Source organism: Taurulus bubalis, assembly GCF_910589615.1.
Source record: "Taurulus bubalis genome assembly, chromosome: 3".
In the NCBI taxonomy this organism is placed as follows: Eukaryota; Metazoa; Chordata; class Actinopteri; order Perciformes; family Cottidae; genus Taurulus; species Taurulus bubalis.
In genome coordinates, this window is record NC_136591.1 from 6,978,337 (window position 1) to 6,996,165 (window position 17,829).

Here is a 17,829-nt window from a genome sequence, read left to right on the forward strand (position 1 = left end):
GAGGTCGTCAGGTCTCTGACCTCAAGGCCACAAACAGCTCTCCATCCTTTTGGATTGAAATGACTGGGATAGAGGATATACTTCGACATATCGTCCACTGAATGTTGTTTCCACATGTTCTTAACCTTGTGGATATTAAAACATGTGAGTTCAAAGGCCACTTGAATGTTTCCCGCAGCACCCTTAAAATCAAGAGTTTAAACAAACGCGCTTGGCTTTCTCTAATTCGCTGATAATTAGATGAGAAGATCGAATCCCCTCTCTGATATCTGTCTGTTGGGACGGATGAACAACAAAGTTGTTGTTTCGAGTATCAATAATGCTCTTATTAATACTAATAAGAGCAAAATCAAAATGGTCGATACCAAACAAAGTAATCTCTCTTGTGGATGATTACGCTCTGGGCACATGAACGCAGTCATCTAGTTCATTTCAACACAAAAAAACATGTTATTTACCATCAAAGGCATTTTTTTTGTTACATTTTTACATGTGATCAAGTAGAATAGTAAGACAAATGCAGAATGTTTGGCAAATTATTTGGTGGTAATTACATATTTGCAGAGGTAAATGAATCAGGACACGTGTCTCTCCTCCACATCATATAACATCAGCTGCTCTAAATAATCATTTTAAACATTGGAACATGAGTATCAATATCATGATCCGGCTCTTTAAACTAAGCTGAGCTTAAAGGGTTATTTCCGCTTTGAGTCCTATAGCTCTGTCTTTGCTTGTATTGTAAAATAGCCACGTTTTCCCACAGTGCAAATGGCTTCCCAATGTTATGGACCCCTGACCCCCCGGCAGCCATAACTATTAGCGGGGACCCTCCGTGCAACCCATCCGGGTTCATGTGGGCAGAACTCAGCTTTCTGAACACACAGATGTATTCACTGCTTTAATGGACTACATTTACCATCAACACTGATTGGGCATCCTCATAAAAGGCGGCACATTTTCTCTTTAAAGAAGCACCTCTTAAATACAATCTGACAAATTGTTCTAGTACATGTTTATTAGTGAGCTTTACATTTGCTGGTAAGCAGATTTGTATAACTTTATCAGGCTAGCTGTTTTTCCATTTCCTTCAAGGTTTTTATGTCTACATTTGAAAGACATCTATGACTGTGTATTTGTGTGTGTGTGTGTGTGTGTGTGTGTGTGTGTGTGAGAGATACTGTCGGTATGGTCGTCCCGCTGAACGGTTGCTGCTGAGCTCATCAGTTTGATTTTAGTCAGACGGAGCAACACATGCTGGGGGAAGTTCTCAAAGTTTTAAACCGCAGAGCTCATGAGGCGCCCGCACAGCCCTCATCTTCATCCTCCAGTCTCTCTCACACACACACACAGCAGCAACACCTCAAGTCAAAGTGCATGAAGGAACAGGAGGGGGTTCCCGTTTTCATCTCAAAAGCAGCACAGCAGCTATCTGGTGGCAAAGCACTTACTGGCCAGCCTCAAAGTGTGAATGCATTGGAATTGAGAAGTGAAAGCAAAGTTTTTGTGTTTACAACTGAAACAGGAAGTGAGTTTGGAGGAATAGAAAGGAAGCAACGGGTTGTTTTTTTTCCTCTCTTTTTGCTGAGCTTCAATCATTTATTATTTCTACAAGTTACTAAAGCTTAAACATGGAGGTCCCATAAATACAATCCGTGTAGTTTGCATATTCACGGTTCTGGTGACAGACGGCACAAATGAATCGATCTCTCACCGACGCAAGCAAAGGCAGAAAAATAGCCAGATTAATAGATGCTTTATTTAGTCGCAACAGGTAAGTGTGTTGTTATTCAAAGTAGATCTGCGCAAACAAGGACTCTAAACAGTTGAGACATTAGATATGAGAAGCTTATTCAAGCCACATGTTCAGTCAAAAGATCACAGACTTAAGAGTCCCTGTACGGGCTATAAAAAGGAAAGGCATGTGCAGATCTAGTTCAAGTTGTATGATAGCTTTGACACAGCAGATTAGAACACCAGAAAGTGCATTTATTGTACAAGAAATGATTTCCTTAAAAGTACCCGATATGTGGACTAATGATGCCCGACACCTTTAGCAGAGAAAACACTTTGGAAGTAAATGTGATGGCCTTTTGGAAACAAGCAGCTCTGTTAAACTTTAGTGCCAACAGGATCAGCATCTGCACACCGGTTTCTAAGGCAAAAGGTTTTTGCTTCCGACATTAATGAGCACTGAGTGAGCTTAATTCACATGCAGAAAGGCAAGTACATAAAAACCACACTACTATATACACATTTGAACACAATTTAGATACATGTATAAATCAAACTGTCCTTTAAAAATACCTGCGTTCCTAAATTAAAATGGCTAAAACCAGATGTGTTCCTATGTTAACTGGCTTCTTTTTCTCAAAGACAACAGACAAAAACCCCGTAATTTAATCTTTCAACGGATTAAATCAGATCATTAAATCAGCTACAGTCATGAAGGCTGAGTAGACACTGCATTTAAAAAGCTCCACGCACACGGGAGACATTCAATCAGCTGTTTCACATACAGGTGCTGAATCATTTGTGAATTTCAATTTTCTTTCCTATCAGATTTTTTATTTTATTTCAAGTCATTCTTATTTCCTATACAGTATATTTAAACTCCAGTCCAAATTCTGGAAGTCTTGAGTCATCATAAAATAAATAAGTGACAAAAAATAAACTGGTTCACAAAGACACCGAAACTGAATACAATCAAGATAACGGAAAATGTGAATGCGCCAACGCTGACGCGAGGCCGGCGGTGTGCGATGGAGCGATTATGGCGCCAACGACGTCTGAGAGAAACGTGTATTACAGGACCCGGACCTTGCCTAGAGATACCGACGAGTGAAGAAGAACCAGACGGAAGTATCACGGGGAGTGTGCTGCGTTTAGAAACCCAGAGGGTGAGGAGCCACCACTCCGCCGTTCTCCACCACGGCGGCAGAGATGGCTCGCATGTTCTTGAAGAGCTGTCTGGACTGACCGGAGCGCAGCGACTTGATGTCTCCCATGATCCTCTCATGGGCCTGAGGGGGACGAAGGAGCGTTAAAAATCAAGGGGGAAATATTTCATCTCCAACATTGATGATCAGAATTTACTAGCAGCATCTGAAAATATTTTGATCAAGAGCTTTTGCCAGCAGATATTTATGTGTGGAATGAAATCTTCGCTCTAGAAAACCAGTGAGTTGTGTTGAATGGATATTCATGAGCCAAACAATCGGAGAAGTAACGCGTGGAAGTATTTTTGATTCCGACTTTGTAAAATGCGTTTGCTCGTCATCCGGGTGAGGCAACAGAACGTTTAGGATTATGTTACACAGGTTGAGTAATAATGAATGAATGAAGCGTTAGTTTGAGTTTGTTCAAACGTGACCTTTGGGGAAAGTGTTCGCTGAACACTGAATAAAGCTGTGCAGTAATCTGTACAGATACAACTTTCCCTCCCAGATAATAACAACTCATTTCAGTTAAGAAATAATGGGTAGATGTCTGGCAATAATAATGATAAAGTAATCAATTAGAATGCTGCATCATAACATGATATTAATCTACATAAATATTGAGCGAACAACCATTATGAATCTTTAAACTTTTACATTTTTGATAAAATACAACATTTGTGTTAACTAAAAGAAACCTCCTCATACAGACATGTGTTAACGTTTCTGGCGTTGACGGTCGGATCTTACCTCCACACACCAGGTCTCACACAGCATCTTCTCATGCTGAGCTGAGGCGCTGCCCTGACTCAGAGAGCGTGAAGCCCTGCAAGAGAGGGGGAAATAAAAAACACACTAAAATGTGAGTTTAGACCGCAGTTGTAGGTGGAACAAAAGTCGAACAGAGAGAAGGTGAGTGGGAGACGAGAGTGAAAGAGTGAAATGGGGAAACGGAGGTGTTGCTAAAAAAAACAAAGAAAGACAGATTTCAATAATTATTCTCTTGTTTTAATGTTTGCCGACCTGGACAGGACCACCACCATGGCGTAGAGGTCGATGGCACCGTCTGCAACTCTCTTCAGGACAAATTGTTCATCTGCAACCAAAACGAGTCACGTTAAAGAACAAGTATTTATTTTCTAGGAGAAGCATTCCCAACTTCTGAGAGGGCTGCCTACAGCCCAAATGCTAAACATGTACCAGTTTGGGATTTTTATTTTCTTCTACGAACACCCAAAGGGTTTTCTGTCTCTCACACACACACACACACACACACACACACACACACACACACACACACACACACACACACACACACACACACACACACACACACACACACACACACACACACACACACACACCAATGATCTTCTTTCCGTGTTTGATCAGCAGCTCCTCGGTGACGGCTCCAAACTGTTCGATGGCCCGAGTGGTCTATAAATAAAATAGATGAATCAATAATCAAAAAGGCAACAAAGCAGAAAATTCCCTAAACATATCATTAGCGAATAGAAGTCTTCAATAAATGCATACAGTTGAAATGATTTTCCACACAACGTTTTTTAAACACACCAGTTCTCCGCTCTGTGCCAGCTCTGGATGTACGGATCCCTGCAGCGTCAGGCCTGTGCTCATACCTGCCTTTCTACAAACAACACAAGAAGAACGTGTTATACATACACACAATTGTTTGCATAAGGACGGCACCAACATTTGAGTTATTATGAAGCCAGAATAAACAGCAAAGTTTCTCCTACAGTAATAAGACCTGGGCATTGTGCGAAACATTTTTAAAGAGTTATTTATTAGTTAGTTTATTTTATGTATAATAGTTTTTTCTCCACATTCCGATTCAAAAGAAAGACTCTTTAACAATGTTAAGTTAATTGCAACAATTATAACAATGTAGGACAAATGAGCTGCATCGATACCAAGATGAGCTTCTTACAGTAACAGCAAGAAGTTTTCAAATGACTGTAAAGTGAAGAATGCAGGAAATATGTAACATATTTTGCGTGTGCATTAAACGCCCAAATCGAAAGAAATCCAAATTTCACTTCAGTTCCTTAAGGCAGACATCAAATATAAACATACAAAACCTTGAAAACTAATACTAAATAATACTAAACTAATATAACTATTAATCAGCTAATGAGCTAACAAATAAGCAGTTTCTGCAAACTGCAACTGCTAAATGAAAGATGGAACCGACACTTAAATACAATGAATTGCATCATGTATTGTGCATCTCAAGGGAAGTCCCCGTCTACCTCAATCTGCACTTTAGCACTTCCTGTCCCCCAAACAGGCAGAGTCAGAGTGTGAAGTGAGACCCAACCTTTTGGCTCTCTTGGTGATCTCTCCAGCGAGGAACCCAGCGTTGCCGATGGGGTTCTTCATGGCCTTCTGTAGACCCTTCAACTCGTTCCCAGCGTTCTGGGGGGACAGGCAGGATTTATCAATGTCGATTGCTTAAAGTGCCTGAAAAACCTTATTTCTCAATGAGCTCGCTTGGACATTTACTAAATCCTGATGACGCTGAGTTGTTGACTGCTATACTCTACCAGAAAGATGTTCTTTTCTTTTACTTTAAGAACAAAGGGTCAAAATCGTTCCCTGTTGTTCTGACTATAGAGATGATAGCAAAGGATTTGATGAAAACATGCCATTTTATATAATACATTATAATACGGGTAGATCAAATCAAGCATTCTGATTGGTTGAGAGTGAGTCACGAGGTGTAGTTTATTCAGCCATAAAGTACTGTACAGCCTGTTTACATTTAGAGCGTTCCATATCAGTGCGCACTTAAAATAACAGGTCGATTTAAATTGCGCGACCGTTATGCCGTGTTCACACCGGACGCGACGCGAATTTGCGGCGCGACCAGTTTACATGTAAAGTCAATCCACAGACGCGCTGCGGCGCGAATTTGCGAATGTGCAGCGGGATAGACGCGTTGGAGGCGGCGCGAACAGAACGTTTGACCTGGGGCGAACAAAGCGAAGGACGCGGCGCGAATTCGTGTGAGTTGAATTATCCCAACTCTGGCGGAGAAATCGCGTGACGCAAAGTTGCGGCAGCCAATCAGCGTTGAGAATCAGCGTTGAGAAGCTCCGCCCATCACCACCGCCGTCTCCCCGTTTCTGAATGAAACTGCTGCTGCTCCGCCTGAACCAGCGCTGACAGCGGCTTCATTGAGACGCTGTTGTGGGACTACGGATAATATTATGAACCCAGACACCATGGAGTTTGATGTTCCGACATATGTGGAGTTTACACAAAAAGTATAAAGCAGAACTGGTGGTTAATTCCATGGTGGATGGCATAATCGGTATCGTTTTACGGAGATACGCGAGACGCTGTTCCTGGAGGAGTCGGTGAAATTCACCGAGCTGTGTGCGGCTACGGATGATGTTATGAACCCAAATACGAGGGCGTTTCATGTTCCGACATGTTTGGGACTTCCACAACAAATATAAAGCAGAACTAGTGGTTATTTATTCCATGGTCGATAGCGGAAATGAAAGCTTTGTCGCTTGTCTCTCACAGAGGCAAGCAACAGAGCTAAGCCACGCCCCTTTGGTCGCGCCGCGAATTCGCGTTTGGTGTGAACACCCTCTTTCTACTCGCGCGAGTAAACTTCCGCGGTGGACGCGGCGCCGCAAATTCGCGTCGCGTACGGTGTGAACACGGCATTAGTTGTCATTTCAAGCTTGACAGTTACCAAACATGTTCGTGTAAACTTTGATATTGTAACGTCCGCAGACGTTGGTTTCCTTAACTTGCATGTGTATTGCTTGATTGTTCACAGTATTGCAACGGGGCTCTTCGCTAACAGTAACGTTAGCTCAAACGGAACAGCTAACAAGCTCTCGTAGCATCCCCCACACTAGCATAACGAACGACAACACAACGTCACTTCCTCCCTAAAATGAGATGAGGAATGAAAAGGGTTGGACCACAAAATCATGATAATTTCTAGTGAGAGATAATTACGTCGGTAATTTCCCGACGCGAGGAAAGTTCTCTAAACATCATGGAGGAGAACAATGACGGAGAAAAGACGGACAGAAGCAGCGAGAGCACTTCTTTACCACTTCTTTGCCACTTCGGTGGCTGCGTGTCATCCTCCACCCTGCTTCCAACCGGCAGTCAGTTTTATAGTCCCGTATGTGCGTCCCGGGACTATTTTCTCTGTTGCTGAAATGCGATACACAACGTTTGGTGGTTACAACTATTTTGTGCTGAAAGGGCGCTTACTCTTACTATTTATAAAGTCGCAGGTACCCGTATTATAAAAGCAATAAGGTACTCGAGGCAGTACTGTGTCGTGCAATAATGTACAGTTCAAGGGTTTGCCGGCCCTCCGCTGCGCGTCGGGCCTAACAACTCCCTTGAACAGTACATTATTGCACGACACAGTACTGCCTCTCGTACCTTATTGCTTAATTAAAGCAGTCTAAACCATGTGCTTTACTTTGAGGACATAAAGGGATTGATAAGTCACTGAGTGCAAAATAAACACAGAACCTTGGTGTAAAACGAGTAAAAGGAAGTTGCTTCACGATCACCGGTTCGGAAAACCCACAGGACAACATGACAAGAAGTCAGAAGCAAGCAGAAACCACTTCCTCTCTACACAACGTCTGTAATTTTCTACACAGACATCCTCAGATTACAAAGTCGGACAAAGAAATTAACAACATAAGACGTTGGATTTTACCTGGAAGCCATTGAGAGCCACAAAGAGCCTCAGGATGTCGTTGGTGCCCTCAAAGATTCGGAAAATTCTCAGATCCCTCATCACTCGCTCCACTCCAGAGTCCTGAGGGAAGGGATTCAGAAAGATGATGACCTTCTCCTTGTTCTCTATAGTCAAACGTGTTGGTCATCTTTTTTTTCAATTAAATCCCACCCAGAAAAAAGAAGCTGCAACAGTCACATCATTTGCAATGACGAATGCAAACAGTGAGGCATGAGTTGTGTTATTTCTGAGCCTACGCATGCAGCAACCACACGGACAACTTCTGCCTGAACAACACAAATAAATGTTGTGGTTGTTTCAAGTTTCATTATTCTGTTGCGTTTGCCTTTTGAAATTGTAAATATATGGTAGCATCTGTTTTCAACAGACTATCAAATGCTAAAACCCAATAACAGGAGGAAAAACTGATACCGAAACTGATAAAACTACTAGAATATGTATTTGTCCCATGCAGCTCCTCTGTGCAGTTTACATGGAACAGGATGTGGACAGAGCGCTCACCTTCATGTAACCCATGCCACCCATAACCTGGATGGACTCGTCAGTCACGGTCCATGCTGCCTCCTGTAACAGTTAAAACAAAAAAAGCACAGACAAACACACTTTAGCCGTGACAAAAACACCAATTGCATATCATCTTAATTCAGGAAACAAGCAGACACAACATATTCCTCCATCTACCACCCAGTAGATTCCAGTTATTTGTATTCTATTTTAGTTGTTTGTGTGTGTGTGTGTGTGTGTGTGTCTATATATATATATATATATATATATATATATATATATATATATATATATATATATATATATATATATATATATATATATATATATATATATATAAAATCATATAAAAACATCATATAAAAAAAACTGTATTTTAATTTTGTATATATCTTTCATCCCTGTTGCTTCTTTATATATTTTATCTTGTGTGTTTATTTGTACAAATGCGCTACTACAACAACACATTTCCCCTTGGGGATTAATAAAGTATCTATCTGTCTGTCTATCTGAGTCTTCAGTCTTGCACAGAAAGAGGAACATCAGATATATTTTAAAATTAGGTTCCCCAGAGTGCCAAAGTGTGTAAGAAGTGAAAAATTACAATACATAAAAAAGAGAAGAATGCATACTTTTCTGCAGCTAGTGTCAGAGACAATTATGCAATTACAGTATGGCATATAGGAACTATGAGCCCCGGCAGTCTTTAGGTCCATGAAAGGAAATCTTACAGAGGCAAAGATCTTGCTGATGGCAGCTTCTATCTGGAACTCGGTCGCTCCGCTGTCCATGTTGCCGCTGATCATGTAGGCCATTGACTGCAAAAAGACACAGAAGTAGTATGTCAACATGAACAAGGGCTAAGCACAAATTCACAATAATGCAAAGTGTAAAAGTGGTTAAATTTGTTGAGAATTTGTTCTTCAAACAGCTTGGCTTGATTATTAAAACACATTTTTGTGTGTGTTTGGCACAACAATTAACAGACGAGAAGCGTATTCATGCGGCCCTTTGACAGTAAAAAGAGGAAATACCACTTGATGTTGTTGAGACATTGGCAATATTTAGTTCAAACGCTGCTTTAATTAAAATCCGCATCAGACATGTTATTGAAAAAACAGCGGTGATGAATGTTAATTCACTGCTTTGCGTCGACAGACCTCAGTGACATATTGCAGCATGGTCATGCGAGCCATCTTTTCCTGGATGGCGCCATAGTTGTGGATCTTGCTCCCAAACTGGGTTCTGTTGGCTGCATGATCCACCTGATGATGAAAGAGGAAAATGGTGATCGGTAACCACAGACAGATGGGTCAAGTATGGATCCTGGATGCTTCCTCATAATTCCAGACATTCCTGCCTATTTTGGGGTCAAACTGTTGTTGCCGTCTAGTTTTTGTGCATAAAGAGGAAGTTTGATGAGCCGTGACCAGCGAGCTAGCTTGTGGCGAGCCACAAAACTGGTCGCACCAAGGAAGCAGGTCAGCCTGAACACACAGTTGCTCTGGCTGCAAAGACAGAGCCATAAGGTCTGAAGAGAAAGTTATGTACCAACAAGTTAAAAACAAGTGAAGAGGTGTGCCGTTTACGCCCGCATGTTGCATGTGCATGCAAACACACTTTGCATTTCTCTAAATGTTCTCTTTCTTTCAATTTTCAACCATTTTAACTGCATTGTTCTCTTTATTCTACGGGACTGTACGAACTCACAAATAGCTAAATTTAAAAAAGTCACTTTCACTACCGGTAGCTTCCTGGATGTGTTCTTTTCATAATTCATTTGGATGGGAAACCTCAGTCTACAGCTTGTATAGTAATACAAGCTTTTTAAATTTAGAATTGATGAGCTAAACCTTGTACAGGTTGACACGCTTCTCAGCACGTCCCTGCTGTAGCGCACATTAAACTACTGCTTGTGTAACAGCATCAGTTTAACAAGCGGAATATTATGAGTTTACAATGGTCACATTTAGGACTAGGGATCGGTATCGTTAGGATTTTATTGATACTGGTACTTTTATCGATTCTGCTGATTGGTTCAGTTCATTATAGACATTATCGGTTCTTTGTGATAAAAGACAGGTTTAATGTATCTACATTGGTTGTACACAAATAGTCTTCTTTTTCTTTTCTTTTTTAAATACAGTCGTAGCTAAACAATGTTATAAGCTTTTTATTTTGAAGAGTATTCATAATAGCAAACTCTGCTTGGCATCACTAACGTTATCTGCTGTTGACGAGAAAAACAGCTTCTCCCCAAACAGAATTTCTGCATTTCTGCAGATTTATGTTCTACTTGTCCGCTAAATGCTTGTACAAAAGTAGTTCTCCTATTACCTGCTTTACTTGTGAGGGTACTATTGTATTTGTGAGGAGAGTTCTCATCTACTAAAGTAAAATGTAGCTAGACTTTGGATCTTTTTCTTCTCTCTGCCATGATGCGTCTCACGCTGTACTACGCCGGCGTCGGAGTGTGTGACAGTAGAGCACGACTCTGACCCTCATACAGAGAGATTTGAGACGCTGCTATTTTCCACAGAAATCGTACTCTGTAACTTCTAAAGTAGCGGATTTGTTAACTCCGGATCTTATCAATACTCAGTGATTTACTAATTTAGAATCAATTTCAGTTTAAACTGAGTTTCAGGGGACATCCGTACTAAGGAAAGTACTTTTTTATGTTCTTTTAGAAAAACCTTATTTGATAAAGTTGTTACAAACATTACAAAACACATAGTTGATGACAGTCTGACAAGAACCATGTTTGAGAAAAACAACAGACGTGACCAGAGCACGTTTGAATCTTCAGCATCTGTAATCTGGGCAGGAAATTGCTTCGCAGAAACAAACTGAACGAAAAGAGAAATTTCTTAGAAACCCACAACAAAGAAAATGCACGATTGAAAGAGGAGGTGTAACACAGACGACACAGTTACAAAGCAATGCAGCAGATGGGACAGAAAAGCTTGTCCTCTTGCTGTTTACTCACAGCTTTGTTGATGACTCCCTTCATGGTGCCGGAGAGAGCGGCCGCCATGCCGAAACGCCCGTTATTTAGGATGTTCATGGCCACCTTGAAGCCTTCCCCCAACTCGCCCAGCAAGCAGTCAGCTGGCACTCTAACATTATCGAAATAGACCTCGGCTGTGTTGGACGCCTTGATGCCCATTTTCTTCTCTGGAGGACCACTGTGATAAAGAGGATGGTGAAGAAGAAGAAAAAAAGAGAATATAAATAAAACAAAAATATACATCTCAAAAAGTAACATCAAGGCCATGTCATTTATATGTATATATATATTTTTTATTTAAACCTTTATTTAACCAGGAAGTCCCATTGAGATTAAAAATCTCTTTTTCGAGGGAGACCTGGCCAAGACAGGCAGCAGCATAAAAAACACAGTTACAGACAGAAAACACAGAACAAGACAAGTTAAAAGAAACTAAAAGCTAAGAGACAGCAACGTAGAGTTCATTCAAGAAACATTTACAATTTTGGGAACCTGCTTCTATTTCTTTCATTCTAGATTTAAAAGCAGTCGGTGGTATCAGTTCCCTGAGCTTTCAAACATTCTGCAAAATATTCCATGATGAGGGGGCAGAGTACACAAAAGCCCCTTTTCCCATTTCCGTTCTGGCATTTGGGACAGTGAGCATAAAAAAAAGTCCTGAGAACGCAAAGAATATTGTCCAACAATTCTCTGGTTGATACAAACACACATGGTGCTTAGTGATAAACAAACATTCCAAAGAAAGTGCTCACTGTGTCACTCCTCCAAAGCTCTTCTCCACGACGAAGGCCGAGATCTTGTCCTTCATCTCCCCAGTCTTGGGATCCTTCATGGGTGTCTTGGCGAACACCGTGAAGATCTCAGCCAGACCTCCATTGCTGAAAAGAAATAAACAAAAATACAAAGGGGCATCCGATTAGGAAAAGACACAAGTAACTCTGAGCCATTACCTGGGTTGCTTGATAAATTGTACACAGGCGCCTCCTTGTGGTGAAAATAATTCTGATTCTGTATGCTGTGTCCTCACCTGATCCAGATCTTGCTTCCACTGAGAGTGAAGTATTCTCCACAGGGGGACTGAATAGCTGTGGACCTGATGGAGGCGGCATCAGAGCCACTGGCTGGTTCAGTTAGGCAGAAGGCCGCAATATTCTCACCTGGAGGGACACACACAGACAACGGAAACGATGACACAGCAATGAAATATGTATACATGGGATTTTCAAGGGATTTTCATAGGATTTGGAGGAATTAATCAAAAAAAATACAGAAGGAGAATATAACTAGCACGTTTCATTGTTATATATAGAGCTACGATTAACATCTGAAGATGTATTGAAATCAAGATGCCGATGACGTCAAATTCTTACCCGTGGCGAGCTTCGGCAGGTACTTCTCCTTCTGGGCTGGATTCCCAAAGAGCAGAATGCCCTTGAAGCCGATGGACTGGTGGGCGCCCAGAGTGATGCCGACACCAAGGTCATAGCCGCCAACAATCTCCACCAGCCGGGCATACTGTAACATTGAACTCATCACATTAGACCCGTTACACTAGCTCGTCTACCTAGACACAATTAACCACTATAAAATGTGGTCGATAACCATAAATGTAGTCACGCAGACGCACCTGTGTGTTTGAGAGGCCGAGGCCGCCCAGGTCAGTCGGCACCTGCAGGCCGAAGGCACCCATCTCCTTCAGGCCCTGCATGGTGTGATCTTCTACCTTCTCCAAGGCATCGTTCTTGGCAGCATCATTCACATCCTGCCCACAGGAAGCAGAAACAGAAGGGTGAGGGCCGAGTGTAAAGGTGTGTGGAGAAGTTGTGCGCATGAGGTCATGCAAATTAATCCAACAGATAAAGAAGATATTATTTGAAATTACTTGAAAAAATTTGTCGACAGGCCCCACGAGTTCTCGGAGAAACTGCTCCTGCTCCTCATTCATGACTGCGGCAGACACAAAAGATATTTTAGCTTCTCATTTTCACTGAGCTTTTTAATAAAAACACTGGCATTGTTTCAAAAGGATATGAACATAATCTTCTCAAATTTACCCGAGGGGTAGGGGAACACCTGGGCAGTCGCGATCTTCCCTTTGAAGATGTTGACCGCATATGATTTGGATTCCTGTGGAAAGTTAAGTCATTATTAAACATTTTGACACTGTGGATCTGTTGAGACGTCCGTGACGGCTTGCATCCAAACTAAACAAGGTGCAATTCATACATTTAAAAAATAGTTTATAGTGCTACAAGAGGTCAAAAAACTCCACATGGTACCCATGGTAGAAGATTGATACAGTAAACATTAATTAAACAAACATTATCTCAAATCACACAATTATATAAATGACAGTAACTAAGAAATAACGTACAACAGCAACTGTCGTCTTATCCACTTTAGTGGCAGTGTCACTGCCGACTGCTGCCGACTTCTCCAGCACCGCCTGAAGAGAAAGAACAAAACAGAGATTGAAGAGAACAGAGAGCGAGTTTGTGTGTGTGTGTGGGGATCATAAACTGTACGTGCAAGAAATGTAAACTCCAATAACATTTGGTGTAAAAACACATATTGCTTAAATTGACAACATGGCTGGGTCTAAACAAGATGAGATTGTAAAACAGAAGAATAACTTGTGCTGTTAATATACTCAGTGATTAGAACCCAGTGTTATGAGCCAAAGAAAACATTAATGAAATATTCCCCCAATTCCAGCCATGTCACCAGCTTGGTAAAATGCCTAAAGCACTGATCTCATTACACCATGTGGGTGAGAGGTTATCCCAAGGACACAACCAGCCAGCTGAGTTCTCAAGCAGCAGGGGGACTAACATTTAGTACACGTTTGGATAAAATGGATAATGCTGGCGGTTGTATTGCGTTGAGTTTTTGAATGAAACACGAAATGTATGCAAATACCTGCATTTATTGGCCGTTAGCTTAAAATTTGTTTCAAATTATTACATTTTATTAGTGTCCAAATTTGGGATAGTCTTGTTCTCATTTAAATAACTTCCATCTTGGCTGTCAGATGACTGAATAACTGTATAATGATAATATGGCTTTATGTACATTGTAGTGTGGGTTTCCCTTTCTGCTACACTATATACAAGGAGTCGTGACCAAGCTGATAAACTTATAAAACAAATCATTATTTTGGATTGACACTTTAGATACACTTCAGCCTATGGGCCTCAATGAGGGTTTTTATATGAGTGTTATGCTTTAATTCTGATATAGGTGTGATGCTGTAAGCCAAGTTAGTTAATGTAGATTTGGGGATTCACAGCTCCTTGTTCTATACTTATACAATTCTTGTTTCGAGACATTTAATCTTTAAAAGGGTTCAGGGTGGAGCCATCATTAGTCAAAGCCCCATTTACTATGTCATTAAATTAAATGATTCACACGTGTACTGCATACAGTGATTGGGATGTGATTAGTTAGTCCAGAGTCCAGCTGAACCATGTACCATGTGTCTGATGACGGTCCTTCACACCTAAAGCTATAAATAAAGTGTCCGCTAAGTGTGCAGATATTCATTCTACCAATTATAGGCATTTAAAATGAGTGATCACAGAGCAACAAACAGGTTCTCATGTTACAATTATATCGCACAAGTCATCAGTCACCACAATTAAACTATAATTGCACTATCTGCACTTTTTTTTACTACTGTCTTTAATGTCTTTTTTACATTTGTTTTATACTTATCTTGTTTACTGTATATTGTGTGTGAAAAAGTACCAAAGAGCAAAGTGAAACCGGAGTCAAATTCCATGTATGTGCAAACTTACATGGCCATTAAAGCTGATTCTGATAAACTAACACTGTAAATGTAACTACTGAAGATCCAACTTTCCGCTTCTGAAGCTTGTAGAAGCTTCAAGTGCATCACACAGTTAGATACGACTATTATGTGGGTATGAAGCAGTGAAAAGCTCAACAAGGGCGCCTCCCAGGCCTGAACCCCGTCTGGACAACAGCAGTGTCACCCACATCCGTGGTGTCACCTTTATGACTGAGTCACGTGACCAGTGAACTTTCCCCCACTTCCAGCGGGAGGGGATGCCAACGTTATGTCACCCACTGCTTTAGGTAAAACAAGGACAATGCACAGAGACGAATACAATCTGGAGAAACAATTTATGGATATAAATCGTAATATCTTGTATAATGTTGTGTTAGGCCTGTGTTGCTGTAACGTTACGTACCTCCGCAGCTTGGCTGGCGTAGAGACGGGCGTTTTGTACAGCAACAACAGCCCCGGCATGACGCTGACCTCTAAAGTCCAAACAACAACAACAACAACAACAAATGTATATAGAAGTAGATTTAACTTTTGTTTTCCTTCAAGCAAAGACAGCAATTGTTTCAGAGACTGTGTCTGTTCAATAATAGCGTCAAACGGTGGCGTTACATACCCGGACAGCACGGGAGGAATCCTGAGGATGGACTGACCGACTTTACGAAGCAGCATTGTTTTCTTTCATGAACACAAACACACAACACGTTCATAAACAAATGGAGCAGCAAACAGAAACAATGAAGATTGGCTAGCTAAGTTAGCTGATTCGTTTCGGAGCTGCGAGGAGGTAATTTAAAGCTAGCTAGCAGTTAGGTTACGTCGCGACGTTGGTTTGAGTTGTAACTTGTCCAGTTTTGACTAAAAGCACATTAAACAAGTTATAACAATGTTAACTAGTCTACCGGATATCAAGTAAAGAGATATAACTCACCGTCAAACGTTGTATGTAGACACGTCAGTTGAGTAGCCCACTGCTCCTCCAAATGACCCAATAATCAACGCATACCGGATGTTGACGCGGTGCTTCATGGGATATGTAGTTGTATGATACATACCGTTCGTTTACGTATGCTCAGTTTGCGGGCATACACAAAAGTGTGTTTGGATGCCCTTCTCAGTGTTTGTGTAACCGAAAACCTGAACATTACTACACACTGGAACGCGGTCAGTCAATCATTGATACACTGACTTGGAAGCAGTACTTACATGTCAGTGAGGTCGACCTACAATAAGTTATTAATACACTGTTGTCTACTTTACTATGTAAGTTAGGAACTTAATTGATCCGACAGCAGGGAAATTCAACTGTTAAAGCGGCTCCAAGAAGCAAGTGATTGAAATATGCAACAATGCAAAATATTTCCTAAACCGATCATGTTTTCGATGCAAGATTTTAATATAAAACGTAAATATAGTTTAAAAGTGTAAAATAAACCTCTACACATGTTGGAGTAGTATATAAATAAGCATTAGGCTAAATTGAAATACCTGCATACAGTTCTGAAGTATAAGAAACTTTTACCATAACGACAATATAGTTGATTAATCTAGGACCATTGGTGCTTTCATGAAATATGTATGAATATGATGCAGGTAGACGTATAAATGGTTCAGTTAACTCGACTAGAGAAGTCAGAGAAAGTTCATAGAACTTAACTGCAGCCTTTTGAATCATATAAATAAAACATCGGCACAATATTATGCTGAAACCTCCATTCCAAGGACTATTAGAGAACTACTACGGACATGCAGTTCATTTAAGGCCCAGTTGAAGAGATGGTTGGTTGGTGCCCAGCTCTGACAGCAGTACATAACTGCTCCTTGCTGTCCTCAATCTGTCCGTGTTGTACTTTCTCTCTGTCTGTCTGTTGTCAGCTGTCTGTCTGTCTGTTGTCAGCTGTCTGTCTGTCTTGACTTTGCCGGTGACCATCATCTACCTGCATACATGTCTTTTATTGTTGTTTAGCTGTGTCTGACTGATTTATATATTTATGTATTTCACATACTCTGCATGCTTTTATGTTCTGTGCCTCTGACATGGATGTTTTTTTAGTGTCTAACTTGTCTCTATCTTGTCTTTTAACATGGTTATCCCACATTTTATTTGCTTTGTGTGTGTTGAATTTGTGAGACTCTGCGTTGTCTTGTTAGTACTTTACAATGTCTCCTTAATGAGGATGCTATGTATTTTAATATTCTCACTCATTTATTGTTTGTGCACACATTTTAAAAGCGTCAACATTTTATAACCTTGTATATTTAATACTATTTCAGTTTTTTTTTTTTTAAATGTTTAACATCTGCCTCTCGGGACTACAGATGAAAAATAGCCTCTTGGCTAACTCTGGCGCATTTACTGAAATGTTTTTATTAATTTGCACTGTCCCCTTATCAAATAAACCATTTAATTAAAATCATTAGGGAGGCTACACGTTTCTGGGCCTCAGTGGCAGATTCACAAGCCGAAGGCCAAAGCAGACAAACAAGAAAGCGGGCTTGATGTGGGGGAAACAAAAGATGTGTTCTTCATGCAAGTTTACAGAAAGTCTGACGATAATGAATATAACAAAAATGGAGCAGATGAGGACAAGAACAAATCTGAAAGCAACAACACACATCACCCCGTGTTGATGTATCGAAAGAAGGCAGGCTGCAAAAGCGTTAACTCCAGGAGGTTTCAGCCCAAAAAGGTGATTGCCAGCATAAGTACAACATAGTTCTATGAAATATAATATATGATATTCAAACCTGCAACAATTATAACGTGCAGTATTTTCCCATTACAATTCCACTCTTT

At 40.8% G+C, this 17,829-nt stretch overlaps 1 protein-coding gene across 1 annotated transcript; it reads right to left on the reverse strand.

Annotated features, from left to right (window-relative positions):
- Positions 1-1,740: 1,740 nt before the first annotated feature.
- Positions 1,741-15,987, reverse strand: acadvl (acyl-CoA dehydrogenase very long chain). The gene is made up of 21 exons (XM_079216326.1): positions 15,964-15,987; positions 15,649-15,710; positions 15,439-15,508; positions 13,599-13,670; positions 13,279-13,351; positions 13,107-13,171; positions 12,852-12,986; positions 12,595-12,739; positions 12,252-12,381; positions 11,977-12,102; positions 11,204-11,402; positions 9,375-9,479; positions 8,946-9,032; positions 8,212-8,274; positions 7,669-7,770; positions 5,281-5,378; positions 4,515-4,587; positions 4,304-4,376; positions 3,963-4,035; positions 3,690-3,765; positions 1,741-3,023 (listed from the first exon to the last, which is right to left on the reverse strand). Exons 2-21 carry the CDS (start codon positions 15,702-15,704, stop codon positions 2,886-2,888), a joined length of 1,959 nt encoding a protein of 652 aa, XP_079072452.1. The 5' UTR covers positions 15,705-15,710; positions 15,964-15,987; the 3' UTR covers positions 1,741-2,885.
- Between the last annotated feature and the right edge of the window lie 1,842 nt (positions 15,988-17,829).